The 21,241-nt window shown below is 39.5% G+C and overlaps 2 protein-coding genes across 8 annotated transcripts in view; one reads left to right on the top strand and one right to left on the bottom strand.

The window, feature by feature from the left end:
• Positions 1–5,603: 5,603 nt before the first annotated feature.
• Positions 5,604–14,640, bottom strand: IKBIP (IKBKB interacting protein). Of its 4 annotated transcripts, none has more exons than XM_064451503.1 (5): positions 14,451–14,636; positions 12,956–13,184; positions 11,210–11,327; positions 9,960–10,265; positions 5,604–6,649 (listed from the first exon to the last, which is right to left on the bottom strand). In XM_064451503.1, exons 2-5 carry the CDS (start codon positions 13,147–13,149, stop codon positions 5,885–5,887), a joined length of 1,383 nt encoding a protein of 460 aa, XP_064307573.1. In that variant the 5' UTR covers positions 13,150–13,184; positions 14,451–14,636; the 3' UTR covers positions 5,604–5,884. The 4 variants fall into 4 exon arrangements, with proteins under 4 accessions (XP_064307573.1, XP_064307590.1, XP_064307600.1 ...); XM_064451530.1 differs by having other exon boundaries at positions 6,561–6,649; positions 9,566–10,265; positions 14,451–14,640; XM_064451520.1 differs by lacking the exon at positions 9,960–10,265 and having other exon boundaries at positions 14,451–14,631.
• Positions 14,641–14,713: 73 nt separating this feature from the next.
• The window catches only part of APAF1 (apoptotic peptidase activating factor 1), a 38,995-nt gene continuing 32,467 nt past the window's right edge, over positions 14,714–21,241 (top strand). For 3 of the 4 annotated variants that reach the window (XR_010372983.1, XM_064451392.1, XM_064451401.1), the window contains exons 1-5: positions 14,714–14,850; positions 17,209–17,350; positions 17,638–17,827; positions 19,107–19,304; positions 20,252–20,435. Coding sequence is in view for 3 of the 4 variants with exons in the window: in XM_064451392.1 (XP_064307462.1) it covers positions 17,213–17,350; positions 17,638–17,827; positions 19,107–19,304; positions 20,252–20,435 (710 nt within the window). In the remaining variant the exon portion in view is untranslated. The remainder of the gene's footprint in view (positions 14,851–17,208; positions 17,351–17,637; positions 17,828–19,106; positions 19,305–20,251; positions 20,436–21,241) is intronic. The other variant, XM_064451379.1, reaches the window with a different exon arrangement.

A 21,241-nucleotide genomic window follows, 5' to 3' on the forward strand; every position in this document is an offset into this window, starting at 1 on the left:
GGGCATGCAAGATGAGACATGCAATGTTTTAAGGCAATTAATTGGGTTTTTTTCCGGTCTTTTACAGAAATATGAGCATGCTGCCTTCTATGGTTTTGCCTGTTCAAGAACCAACAGTTGATAATCATTGAGAAAAATCCAGAAAATGCTTGACAGTATATAAAGGGTTCACCATACCCAGTGCTACTTTGTTAGGAACTGGAGCATAAGTGTCTGTTGTGCAAAGCTGTTTGGATACGCTGCCTTTCAGCTTGTGGGCTGATGATACTGAACTTGGCTTGGCATTCACCTGTGTTGTACAACTCCTTCCTCTTTACTTGTGTCCTTTAGAGTCAAAAGGACAGCTAAAGCAGGTGCCATTGGAGTAGCATAAATAAACTGACCACTGCACCTTACTGGAGTCTGTTCCTGCTACCATTTTACATAGCTTTGACCTTCTTGCACCCTGGGAAAACCCTCTGATTTCCAAGGTTTTGGATGATGAGCCTTATTTTGAATTGCTACCTTTCAAAATGTGGAGTAAAATCTAAAACTGCTCCATTTCCCTGTCTCCATGACACTAAACACATTCTTAAGAGTGGTTGGTATCTAACTGGATTATAGGGCAAAGTCATATTCCATAAGTCTAAATAAAACATTTGTTGAAGCACTGTGGTGTTGAATTAAATATATTTCATGATTCAAGTATGTACATCTTGTTGCCCCATCATGAGTGGGAAGCTTTGAAATTATTTAATGAATCATTAAATGCTCCTGAGAGCCTCCTTGGAGAAGAGCGTTAACTATGACTTGATCTTTATTCACAACCATTGACATTGAATCGGCTACTGAAGTTAACTTCTGTATGTGGTTCAACTTGTTAGAAAAAGCAGTATCACTTTTGTGTACTGAACATCATAGTTTCTTTAAAGGCATGTTTTATCTCAGTAGATCCTTCTTTGTTTGCTGGAAAGCATCTCAAGTTCCTTCTAACCCTGGGGAAGTGAAGCACTTCTGTCAACTTTTAAGGCTGGCAGAGGAGTAAGACCAATTTGGCTTGTGCAGTGAGGTAGTCTGATTGCCAAGTAATCTGATGCGAAGCTAAATTTCTCAAGGCTGTTTCTAGTCATTCTACCTGTGGAACAAAATTGCACAATTTTTCTCTAGAATTGGGTCGCCTTTGTGCGTCTGTTCTAAATAAGTGCAGTAATAAGAGAGTCTTAAATCCTTTTTCTCTTTGTTCAAGGGTAGACCTGAATTTAAAGATGCTCAGATAATTTTATCAAAGTGAATCTGAGATCAGCTAGCTGGCCCTTCTAGTCTTTTCTTTTGTAACTGAGAAAGGGCAAATGCACTTAGTGCTACTTCCAGTGTTGTGTTTCAGTGGAAAACCTGAGAGGGAGAGAATTGCCTTGCAGCTGCTGACTGTGTTGAGGTTCAGCCATGGGCTCGATCAGATGCTTGAGATGAAAGGGTCTAACATGTAAAATGCTACTGCTTTAAAGAGTCACCTGCTGGAACGTTGTATTATTTAACATATTTAACATAAGCTTTAATGGGAAAACTGTAGTATTAAAATGCATTTTAAAAGTCAAGTTTGACACTAATAACTGCTTTGTAGCATAACAAGCGGTATGTTTTCTGAAAGTCGAGAAGATGGGGCAGGGGAGCAGTGGTGCTTTTGATGGACTTGTGCTTTCCTTGCAAGGGAGGTTCTGTGTTGAAAAGGAGCACTCCGTTTTGAACCAAGTATAACTTGGATAAATCCAGACCAGTCACTAAACCCAACAGTGCATTGTAAAATATGGATTATGTATATGCTGCTTGTGTATATTGTTTCATGAAGGAGAAAACATCCTTGCTATTACTGGGGCTGAGATGAGCTTTTGTGTTTAAAGCGTACTGTCTATATAAATTTGGAATAGCAGTTCCATTCACACCTTGTGTTTGTATCAGATTGTACTACAGATCAAGTGTGCCGATACTTGCTGAAATGCTTGTTACATATCATTTTAAAATGGACTGTATTAATACAAATAGTTGTAATTCATTTACCTTTCTACACAGAAATTACATAATTCACAGTGAAAACAATAAACATCCTGCTTTTTTTATAGCGAAGCTGAGTACCTTGGGTAGCTGAGCTTAGCTACGTGGCCTTGTTACAGGGTACGATTTTTGTAACTTGAGTGATGTGGGAGAAGGATGTCGCTAGCAGAAACTTCTTGGCTGAGCTGATGTTCTGGTGTGTAAAAGTAGATTTTAACATGTTGGGATTATTTCACTCCTGTCATTTTTCAGCACTGATCACTTAATGCTGTTGCAGGTTTGGTTTGGTTTGGTTTTTTCACCTTGCGAGTTGCTGGCTGGAATATAATTGGCCAATTCTGTCCCTGTGTACTAAGGTAAAAGCAAAGATGTCCTGAGTATCACTCCAGGTTGGGCTGCATGTGATTATCATTATCACCTTTCATTATCACTCGATAAAGCTGTTGAGACTGTCATTGGGTGCCCCCAAGTAAGACCTTGCAGTTTTACTGAGTCAAAGCTCTCCCACCGCCGACAGTACTAAAGCAAGGAGGCGAGGTTAGTAGTCTGCTTTAAATCTGTGAAAAATACCTCACACTGTGCCTCATCTTTTCCACTGTAGAAAGCTTTGCCTCAGTCTTTGTCCACTGTAATTACAAAGCAACTCTAAGAATCTGCATTTAATTTTTTGGTACGGTGGAGGTGTGCATTTGAAGGGCAAATGAAGATTTGTAATAGCTGTGCAGATTAAGTGAGAATCACTGATCGCTCGCCTTACTTCCAAGGACAATACAGTGGGTGTGTAAACTTTAGATCCAGATTTTAATTTTTTTTTTCAAGTAAATGTTACCTCTGTGACTTAAACTGTTTCTCTCTTCCTTGTAGCAACAGTTTCTGAAAGGATCATAATGCTTTGGGCCTGCACTTGGGAAGGGAAGGGTGGGTGGTCTGCACACATCTATAGATAAATTAATGTTCCTGTAACACTTCTTGCATATTTAACTTCCCATAGAGACCATGAAAAGGACTGTATGCTCAGCTTTTCACTGGTAGATCTGTTCTAAGAGTTGGAGGTTATTCATTTGGGGGTTGAAAGTGAAATCAACCGTTGTTTATCCTGGCTTATTTTCTGGTTACTCTTCCAAAGAGAGGGTGTGCTCCTGCCATCCAGAAAGACCTCTTTGCTGTGTCAAGACTTCTCTAGATTAACTGTGCAGCTGGAGCATATTTTCTGCTTCTCCTCACTTGTGTAGATGTTGCTCTACTGGTTCTCCAGTTCTGCCTCTCCAGGTTTTTACTGCCTACTGACCACGAATGATTGATTCATAAAGTTGAAAACAAAATAAAATTACTGTAGCCCATTGGGTTTGTGGGGCAAGGCTGTGGTAGCGTTGAGGTGGGGCTACAGGGGTGGCTTCTGTGAGAAGCTGCCAGATGCTTCCCCCATGTCTGATAGAGCCAATGCCAGCTGGCTCCAAGGTGGACCCACTGCTGGCCAAGGCTGAGTAGATCAGTGACAGTGGTATTGCTGCTGTGATAACATTTAAGAGGGGGGGAAAAAAAACAGCCAAAGAGAGGAGTGAGAATGTGAGGAACAACTCTGCAGACACCCAGGTCAGTGAATGAGGAGGTGCTCTGGGTGTTGGAGCAGAGATTCCCCTGCAGCCTGTGGAGAAGGCCGTGGTGAGGCAGGCTGTCCCCCTGCAGCCCATGGAGGTCAAGGGTGGAGCAGATATCCACCTGCAGCCCTTGGAGGACCCCACACCAGAGCAGGTGGATGCACCCGGAGGAGGCTGTGACCCCATGGGAAGCCCACCTGGAGCGGGTGATTTGATTGGTAATAAACTAATTTCCCCAAGTTGAGTCTGTTTTACCCATGACAGTAATTGGTGAGTGACCTCTCCCTGTCCTCATCTCAACGCACGAGCCTTTAACTGTATTTTTCTCTCCCCTGTCCAGTTGAGGAGGGGGAGTGACAGAGCGGCTTTGGTCGACACCTTGTGTCCAGCCAGGGTCAACCCACCACAGCCATGATGCAATTAACCCACTGGTAACTCTTCACTGCATCAGATGGGCCATGGTGAAAGGTGCATAGGATAGATTTTTTACACAGCTCTATCGATGTTCTTTTTGTAGCCATGTCTATTGGGCCAAGTGCTCTCCATGACGGGACTAACATGAGCTTGCACACAAAATGCCCCCACCCCTGACTGGTGGATTCAGTGAATATCGGCCTTTAGTATACAAATGAGATATAATTATTATGTAAACCCCAATGACAACATAGGTATGTGTATGTATTTTTTTTTTTTTTCGGGTATGATATACAATTCATGCTTTAGCATGGCCAATCATTCCGGATGTTAATTTTTCTGTTTCTTTCAAATGCCATTTGATTATTTTCAAGGGCTCACTTAAGAATTGTGTGGAAGAGAAAGGGAGGCTGGTTGGTAAATAGTATCTGTGGATGCTTTCTAGTAAAACTTGTCTTTTGACAGGTTTATCCTTGAGGTCTGTCAGGTGGACTGGAAAAGGGGTAAAAGAAAACTGGGAGGTAGGAATGGGCCTATTCCAAAAATACAAAACTCGATGCAACAAAGCGTTTGAGGTTGACTGAAGGCAGTGAGGCAAGCAAGGTACAGAGGGCCAGCAACATGAAACAGCCCAAAAGGTACAGAACGCTGAATGAGGAAGAGAATAGTGAGGGAGGGGAATGGTTGCATCTTCTATACAATAAAGGGCCTGGTAGCTGCGAGATGTTCAGGTATGACGAACTAAATTGAGAAATTAGAAAAGCTTTACTGTATGCTTATACTTCTTGATATAATTTCATTTGTAGGTATTTTCTTAGTTGCTGTATCTCTCCTAATTTGTTTTTATGGTAATTTTTATTCCTATTTAATGCACATTTCCCCCTTTCCTCTGCTAAACCCATTCCCATTATCTTCTTATTTCAGTTTACTGCCTACCACATTCTCAAATGTCTCGGGTCTTTTAAACTCTTGCTCTTCACCACATAAATACTGCCAGTGGCTTGTATCAGCCTAACCTTTTGGGACCTAAGTAGCTTCTCTCTGCTAATTCTGTGGCTCACTATAGTATTTTACAGACTAAGAAACAACAAATGAATAACACTGTTAGCATTCCTGAACAGCTACCGTGACACTGGGAGAAAGCCATAAGTAGGGTTAGTAGGTTTTTCAAAGCACTGTCCCCATATAGAGCGCTGCATTTTAAAGACATAGCAGTGATGCACAGTAATATAATTTACAATTATAAAGCCTCACAGGAAACCTTATACAAAGTATTCCATCTAAATGTGACAAACTTTTTGCAAGGCCCCAGCAATATTTCTGGGCATTGCTTGCTTCAACGCATTTACCTCTTGAAATATTATTAAAAAAAAAGTGCCATAGTTTACAGAAATCATAGAGTGAATATAGTGAGACAAATACTAAACTGCTACTGCAGTTTGACTCTTATTTAATTCTATTTGGAAACCACAATTTTTTTCCTTCCTTTGGAGGAGGAAAGGTGAGCTGAAGATCTGTCAGGCTTGGGCCCTGCTTTCTTCATGTAGGCAAGACATTTTATGCTTTAACACTCTTTTATTGTACAAAACAAGCAATTTATTAAATATAGCATCTGCTGTTCTTCAGAAAGAGAAACACATGCACAGAGATATGTTCTTTCCTCACATTATAGCTTGTCCCTTGAAATCAGTGTGACTTTTCTGTCCTTTTCAAAGGAAGAGGGCAAATCTCTAGTTTTTCAGTCTGCTTCTAAATGAAGCCTTTAAAAATTGTCTGTCGTCTTAGTACTACACATGATGGAATTAACACTCCTCCCACACTACTATTCTATAGGCAGTGATGTTTCACTGTGAGCAATTTGTGTCCGAAATCTTGGTTATTTCATCTTTCGTATCTTTGATCTCAGTTTGAACTCTTGTTAGATTGGCCAGTTTCTCATTCAGTAAAGCAATTTCCTTCTCCCGTTGTAATACATCCTCCACTAATCTTCCTATTCTCAGTGTTAGGTCATTTATTAACGGCTCCAAGATAGCAAAATCCTTTTTCAGTTTGTACATCTTGGGTTTTAAATCATTTGCAAATGTAACAGTCTTCAGAACTTTTGCTCTGTCACCTTCAAGATTCAACAGTCTATCCGAATGCTTGCTAAAATCACTCCTTAACTCAGATAACGCTGTCTTAATTTGCTCTATTTTTCTTGCGTTACTAGATGCCAAGCTTTGTAGTTTTGTACTTCGGTCGATGCTACTGGTAAGCAGGTCACCTATATTTTCTACTGTCTTCTTTTCACCTTTTTCTACTTTATTTTCTAGCGTTTGCAAAGAATCTGTCAGGGCCGTCATATCTGAGACTAGGCCTGAAATGCGCCTTATGTCAGTTTTTACTGTCACAATTGTCAAAGTTATGTTTTTTGCTACAGAAGCTGCGTTCTGTTCAACACTCGAAACTGCATGGAAAAGAGTTGTTAAATTCTTCTGCAGTTCTTCTTGTTTTTTAATTATGCTGCTAGACCGTGTTTTCATTGCATAAATATCTTCCTGCAGATGCTTAATGCGAGAAATTGTTTGAAGATCTTCTAGCTGTTCGATTAAGTTCCAAGTCTTTTCACACTAGAGGGATACAAATAAAAATATTTGACATGATTTCTAGCTTAACATCCTACATCAAAATTAAAGCTGTACTCTAATGAAATATCTTACTATTCTGATATTAAAATTGAGCACAAACCCTGTCTTTAAAAAATAAATTTCTGTTGCAACAGAACCAAAAATTTCTTTTTTTTCCTTTTAGTATACATAGCAAATTCAAATGTTACTACTTTTTCTACTATAACAAAAATTACAGGAAGATGCTATATGACTTTCCAGCATGACCTCTGAAAACCCAAGTTATCAAAAGCAATCTTCTGATTTACACTTTTTTTTTTGTATTAAGCCTATAACCTGAGTGATCCAGAAAGACAGATGTAGAAAGATATTCAGAAACATTTTAGAAAGATGCCTACTTTAAAATTCTTTTATCCAAAATCATGGACCATAATTAACCGATGTGTCTTTATTTTGGTAACCGTAATGTGTATTTTGAACATGACATTCACAGAATAAAATGTCAAAAGAATTAGGCATGGTTCCCTTTTGTTTAAATAGCCACCAAAAATACTTCACAGGAAGAAAACTACTTAAACAGCCTGCTTCCATAAAAGGTACGCTAACGAGGGAACGCTCAATGCTACTGTTGGATTTTTGGCTGAATTTGCTAGGTCAATTTTTTGTTCTTTTTAATGATTGGGTCTTGGTTTTCAAATTTGAGGGGAAGAAAGGAAAATATCTGGGTGATACTATTCTGTTCCATCCCCAGTAAGTCAGTGTAGAATTTAGAGAAAAAACACCAAATGGGCAATATGAAACACATTCTAAAAGGCTATAATTAATTTCATACTAATCCTTTACTTGATGCTATTTGTAAAAATATCACCAAAGAAACAAATATTTTTAACTTTTTGATAGTGTTGGTCATTTGTCACTAGCGCAGAGCTGCTTGCTTGAAAACAAAATACCAAAATTTAGGTTGTGGCAAGTTGTGCTGGTTTCCCAGCTACTGCCCTTTAAGGATGAGGATTTCCTGTTCAATCTTGTGTACATTCAGCTTTCAATAGGGTTGAGGTTGAGGAAAGCCATTAAACTGGGGAGCATACCACTGGTAATTTAGCCACCCTTCCCCAAAAACATATGGAGTAGAAACACACTGGAACACACTTGTGAAAAGTATTTAAAAAACATTTCCATATAGAATAGTGGTTCTTAATGGAACACTGAACACTAAAGTATTTATTCTGTACCCTTTCTGGAAGAGCAATTTATCTTGAACTAGATTATGCACAGGACAGGGCAGGCCACTACAAGATATTTTTATTGGTAAAGCAATACAAATCTATACAGAAGTAATAAATGTATGAAAGACTTCATAACATTGAGAAATGCTGCTTCAATAGTCTCTTGAATGGGCAGCATTAATTGTTCAGTGAAGATTTCAGTAGAGTTCAAGATAAACCAATGTACAAAACCAGAATAACTTAACTTAACCCTGATTAAGTCATAAATGTTGTGGGTTCATACTGTCTGCTAAGCAATCTCCTTTCCTGAGTTCAGAAATAGGAAATTATCAAGACATAGGTCTGTAGACACAAATTTATGGTGGTACTGAGATACAAATTTCAATGAACAGCTACGAGGCCTATTAGGCAGTACTATGTCCTGTGTAAGTAGGTCTATTAGATCTATGGATAAATAAGATATTCCCTGCCCCCAACTACATAACTCCATAGCTTTCATTAACGGCTTTCGCAGCTCCTGATTCACCAAACATTGGGAACCAATGTCAGTGACGCTGGCTTTTTTTCCCCCCCTTTGAAATGCAAAGCACTACCAGACATGTCATGTAATGCTTAACAGAGAACATTCTACAGAAGAAAAGGTTAAAACTTGTTTCTAACAGCACCATAACAAACAAAAAAACCCCCACACCCCCAAAACTAATACAGTGACTGATCACACCAAACTAGTAAATTAAATGACAGAAGAATCTAATGGGAATATCTGTTAATAAGATCTTCAGCCTATACGTAGTCCAATTACTTCAATGGCAGAACAAAACTATGCCACTGATTTTAGGAAGTCTGAAAAGGCTGGAAATTAGGTCTAAGGGAGGCTATTTGCATGGGGTCAAAGAAATAAAAGATAACACCAGCTGCTATGAAACCCCCTGCATATAAATACCAGTACGAGAGAAGGTTCTCAGTAAGGGGTACTTCACTAGTGTTTTCTGTAATATTACTGTATATGAGCTTCAGCTGCTAAAAAAGTACTTAGTGCCTTCCTGCACATAATAAAATATGTAGACCCCAGTAACAACTCTGACATTGAGAAGTCTGTACTGTAAGCACAAAACCATCACGGTATATAATACATTAAAAGTGAGGTACATGTATATCTACCTAGAGATACGAACTTAATTGTTCATTGTGTTACAAGTCCATAGAATGCAAAAAGTAAAGATATGAAAACCAAAGTAATGAGAATGAAATATAAATTTTAATCTGTCTCTGGTTTTCTTTTTTTTTTTCCTTGAATCTAAATACTTTGCTTCAAACTCTATTTTAGTAACAATAATCTTTTATTAATTGAGCTGAAAATAATCCTTAATTTATTTAAGAACATAGTCCTTGCCCCCTCCAACACAGTATTTCTGGCTCTCTGTCCTCTTCAAGTTTGCCCTTCAGTCTGATCCAATGCCTGTTTAAATTGATGACAATATTTCAGCTACCCTCAACATATGTTTGAGTCACATGACTTATAATAAAGTACTCTTTAATCAATGAAAAACCCAAGTCCAAATTCACTTATCTCCATTCTGGTCATTTTCTAAGTTATAGCTTTCTAAAGTTATTTCTTTTACTTTTGAAGATACTTTTATGTCATGCATTACTTCTTCTAAAACCACTATTTCATTTTGCACTTTCAACGTACTGTCACTGTACTGTATGCCCTCAAGAATCTTCTGCATTGCCATTGTATCAGAAATGGTTTTCAACATATCATTTTCCACAGTATGCAGCTGTGTTGTCAAGTCCTCTATCTTTTTCTCCATACTTAGCAATTCACTTGAAAACCTAAGGATAGAGTGAATAGCATTTTCAACTGTTGGCAAATGGGTCTTGCACTCTGCAATTTTAGGTTCATAGTTTGCAAGTTTCTGACTCAGGTCTGTGACCTTGGCTACCAGACTATTCTGTTCTTCTTCTAGCTTTTCAACTGCCTTTGCATCTACGTCCAACTTTTGTTCAACTCTAGAGAATTCATCATCCTCTTGCCTTTTCAGTGTTTTAGTATTTCTGGCTGTACTGTCTTCCAACTCTCTTACTCTTTCTGAAAGGGATTTAATCCTTTGGTCAACTTCATTGATTTGGGAGGTAACTTCTGTATGTATGAACTTCACATCAGATTTTAAACTACTAGTGTTTGTGTTCATTTCATCCAAGCTTCTTCTCCAGGAATTTGTAACGTTTTGGAACTTCTCAGTAATGTTCTGCATCTTTATAGAGAAAGTCTGTTCACTGTTCTGAATATCATTTATGATCTTCTGAAGAGAAGATATTTCCTGCTCAAACTCAGTCATCGCAGAGACGGATGAGGGAGCTTCTCGTAGGGTACTTTCAGAAGACTCAAGCTGTATTTGTAACACAAAACAATGTCCGTGTCTACTTAATAAAAGTAAGCATAGGAAACCACTTGCATTTATTTAACAGAGAATAAAGTAGCTTAGAAGCCACTTCACTTGTTACAAAGCTCCTATAGGGTTTGTTTTCATATTTCATTTTAAAAATATTGTTGATTAACCCAGCATGAGAAAGTCACAGAAAAGGCTGTGTTTGCTGTTGTATTTCTGTAGAATACCTGCCGGTTTGTTTGTCGCCAATCCCTTATTTTCCATGGTAGTTGTGGCTTGTTTGGTTTGGTGGGGTTTTTTTAATAAAATGTATCACACTACCTAAATCCCATGCAACATTTTGCAATCTGAAGTGTAGTACATAAATATCCAAATTACATCATGTATAAATGATGTCATTATGAGATCAGCGCTAAAACAACATCACTGGCATAAGCCATGCTGCACTCCCATAATTATCTGTAAGATATAAGGGATTATTTCCCAGCCAGCCCAAGTTTTCTACCTAATAATGCCACACATAGATAAGAAAATAAAATAGCAGTGAAAAAATATTACTATCACTTCATTATGTCTTTCATGTTATTAGAACAGGTCTACTACATAAAAAATGCCTGCAAATTTTCTTCAAATCAATGTGTATTAGACTCATACACACAGAACAATCCTGGTAGAATGAATTATGTGCATAAATATAAGTTTTTAAAAATAGTTTAGCGTCCTAAAAATAATATTGAGACACAACCACTATATTCACATACTGGAACAATGGTATGGGCTGACACGTTTAGGCACATGAAATATGCTCCAAAGGCCTATTCACAGGGAAGGAGAGCACATTATGACAGTTTATTTTAAAACAGTTCAATTTAACTAAACGATGACAAAGTAAAACAATGCCAAACATTCACTAGAGATTATCCAATTAAGATGTTAATGATTACCTTTTCAGAAATTAAATTAATTTTATTTTCCACATCCAGGAATTTTTCTGCTTCTTGCTGCAAGAAGTTGTACTTTTTTTCCATATCAGCAAATTGACCTGACTGCTGGAATAGGAACCTGCAAATTGCAAATAAATAAAGAGTAAATGTAACTACATAATTAGCACATATTAAGTGTTCTGGAACTTGATTCACAGCAATTTGTTACTGCAGGGATTTGTGTTCACAGAATTTGCTAGATCAATACATGAGAGAAAAAAAACCATTATGATTTAATGAAGCTGATCTGTCTTCATACTGGACTTAACTTCCAATAAAGGTGGAAAAATAAGGAAACACCCACAGGTGTCCTTTGTTTTTACACTGTATGCCATTCAAACAGGAAAAATGTCTGATAAAACTGCTGACATAGGGAGGCCGTAATATGCTTGTAATGCATTGCCTTACAATATATCTTATGGATAAAGTATTATTTAACCGGTGGAAAGAAAACACAAAAAAATAATTTGTACTTTCTTGCAAAGCATCACAAAACCATGCACAGAATCCTTTGGGTTTAGAAAGGCTGGTTAACTCTATAATGTTGTTTAATTGTAACCACGCAAGAAGATATGGTGCATTGTGGCAAAGTTTGTATAGCTCCTGTTATGATGATGCTACCTTTGTGAACAGAGCTCAGTCCTGTACTTTATATACATTCTAGACGCATTTAGTGTGAACTTGGGAGCTTTCTGAACTGTAAGCACTTTACACAGTTAAAAAGGAAATGAGACAGCCAGGAAAGAACCCTGAGTTTTGCTGGATGTTTATTAATCCCAAAACAAGGTTTATCGTAGACTATGCAGGGATCCTCTCAGTAATGTGAACAATTCTATCTAGAACAATAGAGTTTATTTAAAATACATGCACTTTCATAAATTGATATTTATTAGTATATTGTAAAGCAATTAGAATTTTCAAAAGGTCTACAATAGCCTATACAGATTAAGTCAGGCAATAAAAGTTAAAATACTAGCTATTGATACATATGTGCAAAACAGACATAAACAGATATTTATAAAACAGTAAGCAGAAGCATCACTAATCACTTTATTCTACTATGTCGTTCTGTTTCTAAAAGATTTAGATAATAAAATCTGGGTGATGTTAAGGTAAGAACAAATTTTACCTCAATTTTCAGATTGATGCCTGAAGTGTAATAATCTGGACTAACGTCTTGCACTAGAGTTCTGAGAATTTCATCATACCATTTCTGCAAGATCAGTTTCTAATGGAACTAAAATATTCTAAAACACCTTTTACAACAACATTTTACCTTGACTTAAGGCTCAACCTGATGAACAATTTCCTGCACCGCTGAGCAAATTATTACAGAAAACTCCACTTCACTTCTGATGATTTGTTTATCACCTGCCAAATGAGCCTTGTTATACTTATTGTTGGATTAAGTTGCTCTTCCCAGTCAGATGGAGTCTCCAAAGCCAGGTTTACAATTCATGAGTACCTTTTATACTTTCAACATGATCGAAGAGATCGAGCTTCTATAATCCCTTACTGTATGCCAATGTTTCCATGCTTGTGCATACTGCTATTCTTTTCTTGATCCTCCTAGCTTTAACAAGTTTCTACAGTCAGTTCTATTTACTATAACACTATATTCAAATGGAACTAATGATGTTGTCCATGACTGAACATAGTATAGAATATAAAAGAAAATATTAATATCCACTTTAGAGGCTTACCTACCAGGTTAGCACCAGGCAAACAGCAAGGCAAATTATGCTCAAGCTTGTCCGTAAGTCCATCCAAAAGGAACTCCAATTATTGCTGGTCCTGAGACTTGCCAGCTTCCCACAATTACTGTGTTTCTCAACCTTTTCTGAACCTTCACTGGTCTTGGATGAAGAAATACCTTTTTTCCGCTGCTTAACTTCAGACATTTTGAATTTTTAAAAAGCAGAAGCAATCCAGAGAGCTAGGAAAAACAAAAACAACAACAAAAAAGGACTAGTTACTTCTAAGGGTCCCCGAATATGACCTTTGCCCTTTAGTTACACAAATACACCCCCAAAAATGTTTCCTTCAGTGTTTACTGTTTTCTAGTTATGTGAACTTTTGTAAAGTATCATAATACTTTCATAAGACTTTGTGGAAATTCATTTTCTATACTATAGAGCACTGCTTTCATATTTTCTCAAACTGAAATGAGTTTTCAAACTTGAGCTAATTTTGCCTTTCCAGAAATATTTAATCTGTTGTACAACAAGCCATTTTGAAGATATACTCAAAATCACAAGGACTGAAAAGCATTTCTTTTTATAGTTGATTACTGTCACAATTTCATCAGCATTTTCACTATCCTGTTTTACTTGTAGATTTAAAAAAAACCCCAATCTACGCCACATTAAAAGGCAGAATTAATTTTATCATTTTTAAAAATGGGATTGCAAATCAAGATTTAATTTAGAAATAGTTCTGTCGTAATGATTTCATATCATCTGTAAAACCAGACAATAGAAAATCATTGACAGTGAAATACAGAAGATTAATGAAATAATGTATCTAGATAAAAGAAAAGCAGTAACTTCCTCTTTGCTAAAATTAAGGTCCGAATAGATTGAGGCAATATGAATCTCCAGTTTCGAAGCGTAGAAAAGCTCATATTCTAACCCACCGAATGGAAGCATAGAGTGGAATTTTTAAGCCTAAAACCTTCCACCGTACTGCTCAAAACAGAGTGGATCCTTTGGTGGATTCCGTTTAGCACAATTTGAGACAAAATCGTTGTGCTTCTTTCCGGATCATTCTGCTGTATTGCCGCCTAGTCACGTATGAAAATATATATATTTAAATATTTAGAGACAGTTACATAGCCACATACATGCATAAAAGGCATTGTTTAATATCTAAACCTGTCACGAGGGCACGAAGCTTAGAGCCGTTTGTGGGCCACGCTACTAGGAAGCGTGCTCCGAGTTTGAAGCACGTAGGAAAAAAACACCTCTTGCTTTCCCAAAAAAACCCCAAACCCGCTATTTTGTAACTTTTAAAACAGTTTGAGGGTTGAGAGCACGCGTTATGAAGTTAAATACTCCCCCACCCCACCCGGCAGCTGCCCCAGCCCGGCAGCCCCCGCCCGCCCCGCAGCCGGGCCGCCCCCCGGACCTGCCGACACCCCCCCTCCGGCCCCAGCCGCTCCCCCGTCCCCCGGCGCCCCCCCCAGCCGCGGCCGCCCCCGTACCCGCAGCGCTGCCCCAGGCGCACGGCGGAGGGGGCGGGGAGGGCCGCTAACCACGTTTACACGCCCCGGGGCCCCGCCCCGGGCCCAGGCCGGTGCCTGGCGCTTCGCCCCGTGCAGCCCCTGCCGCCGCCTGCCGCGCGCCACGTCAGGCGGGCGGCCGCCGCTCCGCCGAGGCGGCCGGGCTTCCGCGCCTCTGCGCCGGCGCCGGGCGTGGTGCGGAGGGGCGGGCGGCGGCAGCTGCAGCGCGGCCCTGCCCGGCCCGGCGCTTCCCCGCCCCCGGGCCCGGAAGGAGGAAGTGCTGGCGGCGCGCTGCTTCTCCGGTGCGGGGCAGCGGCTTCTCCTCGGGGCGACACCAGGACTCGCTGCCGGCGGGGCCCGAGGGTCCCGCGCTGCCGGCCAGGTGAGCGGCCAGGGCGCGGGGTGAGGAAGGGCCGCGCCCGGGCGGTGTCGTCTTGGGGGCTCCTGAGGCTGGCTCCAGCCGCCGCTCTGGAGCCCCCCCCCCCCGCCTCGGCGGGGGCGTCCTGCACCCCCTGCCCACCTCGGGGCGGGGAAGCTGCGGCGGCGGCGGCGGCCGGGCAGGGCCCCCGGGGCCGGGGTGTGGGTGGGGGGCTGTGGGCGGTCGGTCTGAGCGCTCCGGTTTCTGTTTCGTTCTCCCCGCGGCTGCTAACGGCGGCTCCGGCGGGGCGTGTCTGGGTGTGAGGGAACCCTGCGCTTTGTCTGCCTGTGGCGTGGCTCCGTTTTGCGATTGCTTTACCTGTGGTGGTGGTGTTAACGTGGACGTTTTTCAACTGGGAGTAGCAGAGAGCTTTCATGTCCCCATCGTAAGCCGTGCAGTGGGGTAAAGTTAGGATGGAAGACTTTCCTAACCACATAATTCTCAGTGAAAATAGGAAATTTCGTCAGTGCAACAGAAGAGGTGCTCCATCGCGGGCTGATGGAAAGGGAGCGCTTCTGCACCTACGCAGCTCCTGAAGGAGGGAGTGGAGGAAAAGGTGGACGTTTCTGCAGGCGGCTGCAGAGTTGCTCTGGAGGAGCTTGCAGTTGTTCAGGAGTGTGATTGGAGAGATTGTTTTGATCATCAGGGACTTGCAGGAGGAGCTGATCCGTACTGAAAACCCTTTACATGGTAGACGATGTAAAGAGTTGTGTCCAGCTCAGCACAAGGACATGGAACTGTTGGAGTGGGTCCAGAGGAGGAACACAAAAACGATCGAGGGCTGGAGCACCTCTGCTACGAGGACAGGCTGTGAGAGTTGGGGTTGTTCAGTCTGGGGGATGAGAAGGCTGTGGGGAGACCTTATTGTGGCCTTTCAGTGTTTAAAGGGGGGAAATTTCTTTTAGCAAGGCCTGTTGTGACAGGACCAAGGGGTAATGGTTTTAAACTAAAGGAGGGTAGGTTTAGACTGGATATAAGGAAGAAATCTTTTACAATGAGGGTGGCGAAACACTGGATTGGGTTGCCCAGAGTGGTGGTAGATAACCCATCCCTGGAAACATTCAAGGTCAGGTTGGACTGGGCTCTGGTCTAGTCTGATCTAGTTGAAGATGTCCCTGCTCACTGCATGGGGGGGTTGGACTAGATGATCTCTAAAGATCCCTTCCAACCCAGACCATTCTGTGATTCTACGACAATAGTTTTCACCTGATATCATCTTCAGGCAATTTATTTTTTATGACAGAGGAAGAATGGAAACTTTTAGTTGTGTATCAGATGCTGACGAAGGAAGTTATGGCTCAGTCACTGGCTGTGTTGGGTGCTCCATCTTCCATTGTGTGTTGAGATCCAAGTGTACTTGATCCAAGTGTACTGGAGTTGGAGACAAAATTGTGTTTGTCTCATGGGATTTGGTACACAGGGAATTTATCTTCTGTTGTAATTCTGTCTGGTGCTGTCAGCCGTAAGACTGGGCCTCATCCTGTTGTCCCAATCACATGATCCAAGGATTTAAAAAATTTTAGAGATGTAGTGGGAGGGGAAAAGACTTCTCATAGTGATGCTTAACAAGTTCCTAGTATATGAGAAGCTTGCACAGGCTGATTCTTCAGTTCTGAAAGTGTTCATAAGCATAAATTCATAGAAATGTGGAAAACTACTCTTTTTTTTTTTTACCCCTCCACAAATTAGCAGTACATATCTGCTTTTTTAATGAAAACTTCCATTCATGCAGTGAGCACAGGAGTATTACTATGAGTCTAATTAGCGTTAAAGATTGAAATTCTTTTTATACCCGCTTTGTATGCCTCCAAGTAGAGCGACTGGAGAAATGCTCTAGTCAGATTAACTGTAATAATGCCCTGCTGGATGTTTTTATTAAACACAATAGCATATGGCATCTAAAAATATCTCAAGAATACTATTCATATTCAGCGTAGCTTGTGAACTGTTGAAGTTTAACTATTAATATGCCTTTTTTACTCTGAAAAGGAATGAGATTAGGTTTTCCCAGTGTTTTCTTGATGATACTGTACTGTCCAGCCAGGCTGGACTAGTGGGTCATAAACAGTGTAAGTAAATTCATATAACAATAGTATAAAAGTCTCTTTATCAGGACAGAAAGTAAAAAAAACAACTAAATTTTGTAGCTTTCTGCAGTTTGTAGTATGAGCTTGCCTGAAACGTCACTGTATTTTCCACTAATGCAGCTGCTGTGCTACTTTTTCTGACTGTAAAAACAAAATTCAGAAGCTATTTAAAATATCTTTTCCTTGTAAGTTATGTTCTGATTCCGCCTTGAAATTTTTTCTTTCAATGCTGAAGAAATATGGACGTGAAGAGTAGAAATTATTTACTTATGAATCGCCAAGCATTGGAAAAAGACATCAAGACCTCGTATATTATGGATCGTATGATTTCTGATGAAGTACTGACATTACAGGAGGAGGAGAAAGTGAAACAACAGGTAGAATTGTCTCTCACTGTTTTTTATCTTCCTACTCTGCTCACATGTTTTATCATTCTTTTTAAAAATAATACTTTCTGTCTATCCCATTCCTGGATTCAGCAAATTCTTAAGCATATGCCTAGCATGCAGTTGTTATCACACTTAAGACTGAGTTAAGGGCGTGGTCAAGTTGAAGGCTATTTCACAGTTGAAGGCTATAAACACAGTCTGTAATTGACAGTGATAGATTAGATGATTTTGAAGGTCTCTTTGTTTTGTAATTTCTCTTTTAACGTTTTTTCTAGAATACACAGAAGGACCGAGCAGCTATGCTAATAAACATTATTCTTACAAAAGATAATAATTCATATAGATCCTTTTATAATGCACTACTTCATGAAGGGTACAGAGATCTTGCTGCGCTTCTTCAGGATGGCATCCCTGCTGTCTCCTCTGGTAATAGGAAGAGTTCAATGGATGGAATGACTTCATACGGTAAGTGTAACTACTGCTATACCCTGTGCTTGAAAGTAAAGATAAGTTGTATTTTTTATTCCGTACTAAGTGACTATAATACCTGTTCCAGTGAAAAAGGAGTACTTGGTGCATTCACTTGTTTTGGTAGTGTAGTAGTCAGTATTTCTGTATTTCATCTGCTTAATCAGGCAGGACAGTTACAACAATTGACTTTTGTCAGTCATCTGGAATACATTCATATTTAGTAATGTTTATTTTAAAAGACAGGAAACGTGAAGCTCTCACACATTTCTCTAAATGGTAATGTTTTATGTATAAAAGAAATAATCTTACTTGTATATATTGAAGAAGTTGAATCTAACATAAAATGTTGTAGCCCCCCGAATTCTGACATTTCTCTAGAAGAGTAAACTGTAATCTCTCAGCCTACATTCCAATAGTTCATCTAGTTATTAGGTTGCTTAATTCTCTCCACCAGATCTTTTAGTCACCCTGCATAAGTTCCTAACTTCTACCTATGTTGTCATCAGTATCATCTTTGACATGAAATAAATTGGTAGTTTCTAATGGGAAGAAGCTTCTAACTGCATAAGGCTAAATGCCATATTTACTGTCGCTCTACATTTAAAGAAGTGTCACAGACATGGAATTTTCATTATCTGAGTAAGCTTATCAGTATAATATGGCACTGCATATCGCCACTTTGTGGCCAGCAGTGAACAGATGAAGTGCACGTTTCCTTTACTACTATGCCTTACCTGCTCTATTGCAAGTCACACTATCTTAGCTCAAATCAAAGAAGTCTTGCTTGAACCACAATGCTGTGCTGTTAACTACAAAGTAAAAGCCTTACACAGTGCACTTCCTTTTCTGCTGCATCCATTGGGGCAGTAATTTCTGGCTAAAAAAGTGACTTGACAGTTGGGTATAGTAATGTTGAGCTCCTGTGTGTGTTTGCCAGTTTCTACTGGAGCTGTTAATTATCTTTTCATTTCTAGAGATTGATGTAAGTAGCTTGAAGAAAATGTAGTTGATAATTATTATTATAGTAGTATTATTATTCCGCTATTTTAGGTGGAAGCTAGTTATCTGTTAAGTAATTTAGTTCCAAAAAGTAATATTTCTTCAGTATTTGGTGTTGGGTCCAGTAGTTTTTAGAGCATTTGTATGGGACCCAAGTTTGGGGGCAGGGGGAACCCACTAGTTATTTGCAGTGGGGAGTCGTTTGGTTTGGTTTGAAGAGGAATCACATTTAGAAATGACTTCTTATTTTCATGTTTCTTGTTTCTAACTTTAGTTAAGACCGTTCTCTGCGAAGGAGGTGTACCACAGAGACCGGTTGTGTTTGTCACTCGTCCAAAACTGGTAGATGCTATTAAAAAGAAACTGTGCTGCTTGGGAAGTGATCCAGGCTGGGTCACAGTGTATGGAATGGCAGGTTGTGGGAAGACTGTTTTAACAGCAGAAGCTTTAAGGGATCATCAACTTTTGGAAGGTACTTTTAGAAAAACATCTCTATTTCTATAAAAATTACTACAGGTGTGCACATATTGGATACATATGACAAAGTATCTTATGTCATCTTGAAAGTAATTTAGGTTTCTAAATTTCTTAGGTGCTTCTGAAATATTTGCTTACAGCTTAGAGCTTTCATAACCATTTAGTGCTCTAGGACAACTAAATGTTTTACTGACTTATGGGAAAAAATTCTGAATAGCTTTTTGCCTTAGAATCTGCTTTGGTTTATGAGAATGGATACATCCTTAATTAAATTGAAATTCTTATTGCTGTTAGTGCAAAATAATATTTAGTTTATATTGCTTTTGGACATTTAAGTCCTCAGACTCTTCCCCTTGTTAGTTTAAAAAATCTTGCTCTAACTTGTGAATATATTTTAATAATGGCAGGTATCTGTGCGGTGATTACGCTGGTATCACTTTAGCTTAAAGCAGATCATAAATGAAACCATTTAATGATTTCTCCCTCCCTTTCCCCGCATAGGAGACTTGGAGGTGAAAGTGGGACTCAGGCACCAGAAAACATGGTGTCGGGTTAGAAACTACAGCATCCTCTGCAGCTGACTCTTCTAGATGTCTTGTTTACTGTTTTGGGATAATTTTCACATCCCAGGCTCTAAATTCCTGCAGTAGTACAGGGTGAAAAAAGTAAATGCAAAGTCGGACTAGCAGGAAGTTGAACGCAGAAGTGTTTGTCGAGGGACTGGCAGGAAGGCATGTGGGGTGGGGGGGCCAACAGTGTCAGTGTGAATTCTCTGTGGGAACTTGCCCTACAGAGCCTGTTCCTTTAAAAATAGTGGTCTTGCAATAGACTTTACAGTTTTATGTCTTAGTTGAAATTGAGTTATTGATTGCTGTTTTAAGCTGCTCTTCAATGTTTCTGATTTTAAATGTATAGCATAATTAGTATTGCTTTTCTTGTTAGATTACTTTCCAGGAGGAGTTCACTGGATTTCTGTTGGAAAACAGGACAAAGCAGGGCTCCTAATAAAACTTCAGAATCTCTGTAGTAGACTAGAACATGATTCTACTCTTTCACAAAGGCCACCACTTAATATTGAGGAGGCTAAAGATCGTCTTCGTTTGCTGATGCTACGCAAATATCCCAGGTAATGTCACTAAATGAAACACTGTTCTTTTAACTGATAAAACTTCACAGAGTAACTTTAGTCTAATTGTCTGAGGTGTCTGTGTTGTGGTTACATGTCTGTGGTGTATTTTTTTTTTTCAAACCAATTTCCTAACTCTTCTGCTTTTTGCTTCCCCTTTTTCTGTCTTACTGTAGATAGTTAGGAAGTGTTAGTCAAGGTGAAGCTAACAATACTTCTAGAATTTTAATTATTGTATAAGGGTTTCTGTTAAAATTTTCTAAATTACTTGTATATGATAAAAGAATAAATAAGTTCAGGCAAGTGTACAAAAGCTGAAGGGTGAATAGTTGGTAGAGGCAGGTGTGTAATATACATAGTGTAACTCTGTCCCTGTTTGTTTTTTTCTTTTTTCTTTTTAAATGGAGTAACTTAAGGGACACATTGTCAGCTTCTCCTGGATAGGAATATATTTAGTAGGCTAATAAGGCTTCTGCTAATAAAATATGTTAACTAGCTCTACAGGAGTCACATTTGCTTGAAAAATTATTAGTTGTTGAATAATGAAGGTTGGGAATAGACAGCTGGAAGTAAGAATTGATCTAACTTTCAGCGTTCTCGTTGTGTACATAGAATGCTTCACTGATGTGTGAGGATCATAGAGCAGTAAAAGGATGTGTATCACTGCAGAAAATTTTTATTTTCCAGAACAGCTGATGTCTTTTTAAAGTGGTTGGTCCTGAATTATCAGAGTGAAAGCAGGTTTTTGTGATCTGATCAATCATCGCCAAGAAATCAATTGCTTTCAGACTTCAGGAAAAGTGACT

The sequence above is a fragment of the Phalacrocorax carbo genome, chromosome 1 (assembly GCF_963921805.1).
Source record: "Phalacrocorax carbo chromosome 1, bPhaCar2.1, whole genome shotgun sequence".
NCBI classification, from domain to species: domain Eukaryota; kingdom Metazoa; phylum Chordata; class Aves; order Suliformes; family Phalacrocoracidae; genus Phalacrocorax; species Phalacrocorax carbo.

What these genes read in the sequence shown, in the direction of transcription:
- IKBIP (XM_064451503.1), bottom strand. Translation starts at nt 13,149, where the DNA reads ATGTCTGAAGTTAAGCAGCGGAAAAAAGGTATTTCTTCATCCAAGACC. An exon ending in GTTTGCCTGGTGCTAACCTG is followed by an intron (nt 11,328 to 12,955) that starts GTAGGTAAGCCT and finishes TGCAATTTGCAG; the next exon opens with GTTCCTATTCCAGCAGTCAG. An exon ending in TTAAATCCCTTTCAGAAAGA is followed by an intron (nt 6,650 to 9,959) that starts GTAAGAGAGTTG and finishes GTATCCCTCTAG; the next exon opens with TGTGAAAAGACTTGGAACTT.